This window comes from Helobdella robusta (assembly GCF_000326865.2).
Source record: "Helobdella robusta unplaced genomic scaffold HELROscaffold_216, whole genome shotgun sequence".
Taxonomy (NCBI): domain Eukaryota; kingdom Metazoa; phylum Annelida; class Clitellata; order Rhynchobdellida; family Glossiphoniidae; genus Helobdella; species Helobdella robusta.
The window spans coordinates 3,858-7,603 of record NW_008704153.1 but is presented as its reverse complement, the minus strand read 5'-3'; the positions used below and the strand labels follow the sequence as shown (position 1 = coordinate 7,603).

At 36.4% G+C, this 3,746-nt stretch overlaps 1 protein-coding gene across 1 annotated transcript in view; it reads left to right on the top strand.

Moving 5' to 3' along the window:
• Positions 1 to 481: 481 nt before the first annotated feature.
• Positions 482 to 3,746, top strand: part of HELRODRAFT_184213 (hypothetical protein) — a gene marked incomplete at both ends in the record, with an annotated part of 5,461 nt that continues 2,196 nt past the window's right edge. The window contains 2 exons of the mRNA XM_009018515.1: positions 482 to 1,345; positions 1,468 to 2,698. Of these exons, the coding sequence (XP_009016763.1) occupies positions 482 to 1,345; positions 1,468 to 2,698 (2,095 nt within the window). The remainder of the gene's footprint in view (positions 1,346 to 1,467; positions 2,699 to 3,746) is intronic.

The window sequence follows — 3,746 nt, the reverse complement described above, 5'->3', positions numbered from 1 at the left end:
TATTTGTCTAGGTGGCAGTGCTAGATGAGCCCATTAGGGGCTCGATCACATTTATCCTGTCTCTTATTTATTATCAGTAATTTGGAGGAGCAAATAAAATTTCGTTTCGTTTCGTTTCATACATACATACATACATACATTTTTTTCGCTACGTTGGGTTTAGCCGTATTTGATTTTCTCTGCGTTTTTGTAATTTTTGTGATATTTATATCGAGGTTATATTGTTAATTTTGGATCCCTTTTAAAGCATAAATTAAGAGGAGTATCCCGTATTTTTATTTTTTGAATTAGCTAACAATTTAATTAAATAATTTAATTTAGAATTAACTTGTATTGTTATATAGCTTTAAAGGACACACTTTTTAAACTAGTTGAATATAATTTGTTGTCGTCAACGCATAAGGAGTGTTGTGTACGAACATTAACTTATATTCTAACGTTCAATATTATAAATTGAAAGTTAAACTGTTTTTTGGTGAAAATGAATAAAAATAAATGTTTGCAATGTTCAGAGGCGAAAGGTCAGGGGAAGGCTGTTAAATGTTCTCAGTGTGAGTTCTTTGCGCATGCGAACTGTGTTTCAATCCCTGAAGAGGTTTGCAACCTCTTGGATTCCAGCACCAACCTCAGATGGTTCTGTGATAGATGCTCAAGTCTAGGACCTAACATTAAAAAGTTGACCAGCTCTGTAGATTCTCTCAGAAAAGATGTTTTCAACAAACTCAGCACATTGAACGATTTGAATGCAAATATAAAGTCAGAGCTCGAGAATATCAACGCAGTAATAGAAAGTAACAAAGAAAAGTTAAATAAACTTGAGAACTCTGATGTTTTTCGTGGTGAATTGAACACCTTGAAGAATGATATGAAAGTATCATTTGCAGATATCGTCAGTCGCGAGATTAAAGGACACACTGATGATATAAAGGCTGAAGTAAAAACAGTCCAGGCGACAATAAATGATGCTAAACAAATCAAAGAAAGAGAAAATAATCTAATTATGTTTCATTTGCCCGAGAGTGGCAGTGATCGGGTGGACGTCATGAAAATTCTGAAACACCTGTCTAATAATGTTGTTGATGCTAACCCAGTTCATCTAACTAGACTCGGAAAAAAATCAGACGATCATACTCGACCGCTGCTTTTGAAAATGGATAGTGTTGACATAAAAAACATGATAATTAAAAACGTCTCTAAATTAAAATCGCTTGACGTCAGCCTGGGTCGCATCGGACTCAGTCACGATCTCTCTCCAGAGCAGAGAAAGGAACTAAGGTCAAAGATAGAGGAGGCAAGGGCATTGGAAGCTTCTGACAAGGGTTTTTTATACCGTGTAAGAGGTCAGGTTGGCAAATGGAGGGTGGTGAAATTTCCGGTAACTCTAAGACAGACCTAGGTGTTCAACTGACGAATACTAATGATGTTGGTGGTGATGATGGCGTTCATGGTGACTTTCTGACGACAAAGAGTATTGGTAGTAGTAGTTTTGTTGGTAATGCTTGTGGGTATGATGATGGCCGTGGTGATGATATTAGAAAATATTCGATATCAAATTGTAATGTTAATAATTTTAAAAATTATGGTCATATTAGTGCAAGTGATAGAGTTAGTGGTAAAGATGGTGGTGGCAGTTTTAACATAAAAGATGTTAGTTTTAGTTTGAATAATAATAGTAATGTTGTTGGTGGTGAAGATTTTGGTGTTCTCAGTCTGACGCTTGGGGTTATTGGTAACGATTATTTGGATTCATCTCTCGACGGTAATAAATGTTTAATGATGAAAGGCACTGGCAATGACTTAAATGGTAATGTTAATTTTGGTTGTTGTAATGATGGTCATGGTCTTGATGGTGGTGGTTATTCGATGGTCTGTGGTACTGGAAGCGATCTGAACGTTATTGGAAAAAATGGTTGTGGTAAAGATGATGGTAGTGATTGCGTAATAACAAATGGTGCCGGTAATGATTGTAATGAAAGTGGTGGTTTTAATGATTTTAAAAAAGTAGGTAATAACAATGTAATGAAAGGTGGTGCTGTTGGTAGAAATATTGGTGGAATCAAAAATGATCGGACTAATAACTTTTGTGTGGTTAAAATAAAATTGGGTTTACTAAATATAAGATCGATTGGCTCAAAGTACAACATCATTTATGATTTGATCAGTGATGGTTTGAATATTTTTGTTGTTACTGAATCATGGCATGGTTCATCAGAAAATCCCTCCATTGCGTTATCTGCTCCTCCCGGTTACCGCTCTGTAGATTGTGTAAGAGATCACGACCCTCTTCATGGTGGATTGATAATATTTTTTCGTCTATGTTTGAAATGTAAAAAAATAGCCTTACCTACAGTTACCACATTTGAAGTTTTGGCGGTCAGGTTCACAGTTAATAGTCAGGAGTTTATTTTGCTCGCTATTTACAGACCGGGTTCTGCACAGCTGTCTGGATTATTTTTTAGAGAACTGATTTCTATTCTGGAAAACATTACAGTACTCAGTTCTCGAATTGTTTTAACCGGGGACTTCAATGTGCACGTTGAAAAGACGAATGATCCTCATGCTGCTAATTTAAATGAAATCTTCGATAATTTTCAACTCATCAATCGTGTAAAAGCACCAACACATTTACGTGGTGGTACACTAGACTTGATAGTAACCTCCGAGGATTTTCCAGTTCATGATTGTTTAGTCCATCCAAGTGGAATTTATTCTGATCATAGTTTTATTTGGGCTGAACTGTCGATGACTCGAGGATATTTGGTTGGAATTAAAAAAGTTTCTAAAATGTGGAATCAGATGAATGTTGATGACTTCATCAAACTTGTGCTTGAATCTCCACTCTCCAAATCATGTCAAGGCAATGAGGTAGACAAGGAATTGCATTTATTTAACAACGAGTTAAAATCTATTGCTGATAAAGTTGTCCCTATTCGTGCAGTGACCGCCAATAACGTTCGTATGGCTCCGTGGTTTGATAATGATTGCAGGTTGGCCAAGCGTTTGTGCAGAAAAATGGAAAGAAGATACAGAAAAAGTTCACAGTTGATTCATCAAGATGAATGGAAGACTGCGTTGAAGAATAAATCGGAACTTTTCTCTAAAAAACGTCGTCAGTATTGGACAAAAGTTGTTGATGAAAATAAGATGAAACCAAAAAATCTTTGGCGGGTTGTGAACAGCATTCTCTGTAGGGGTCGTAACGATAAATCCTGCTCAGATATGGATGAACTAACACCTGATCGATTTATGTGCTATTTCAATGAAAAGTTAAGCAAGCTGAGAGATAGTGTCAACAATGATGCTCAACCGAGCCTGGCAGAATTCCAATCAGGTGTCAGTAATAGTTTGTTCTCAACGTTTTCTATGGTTTCTGAAGAGGAGGTAATACAGTTAGTTCAAAATTCACCTACAAAGTCGTGTCAACAAGATGTAATACCTACCCACGTATTAAAGAAGTTTATAAAACTATTTGCACCATTTTTGGCAAGCCTGATAAACAGCAGTTTAAATGTGGGACAGTTTCCTTCTGGCTGCAAGCATGCTATCATAACTCCGCTGCTGAAGAAACATAATCTAGACGAAAATGATGTTGGGAACTACAGACCAATTTCTAATCTGTCTTTCCTATCCAAAATTATCGAACGTGTGGTTGCCAGGCAAACACTCAGTTACTTGAACAATAACATTTTATTGCCGAAATATCAATCTGGATTCCGTCAGTACCATTCGACAGAAACTGCTCTTTT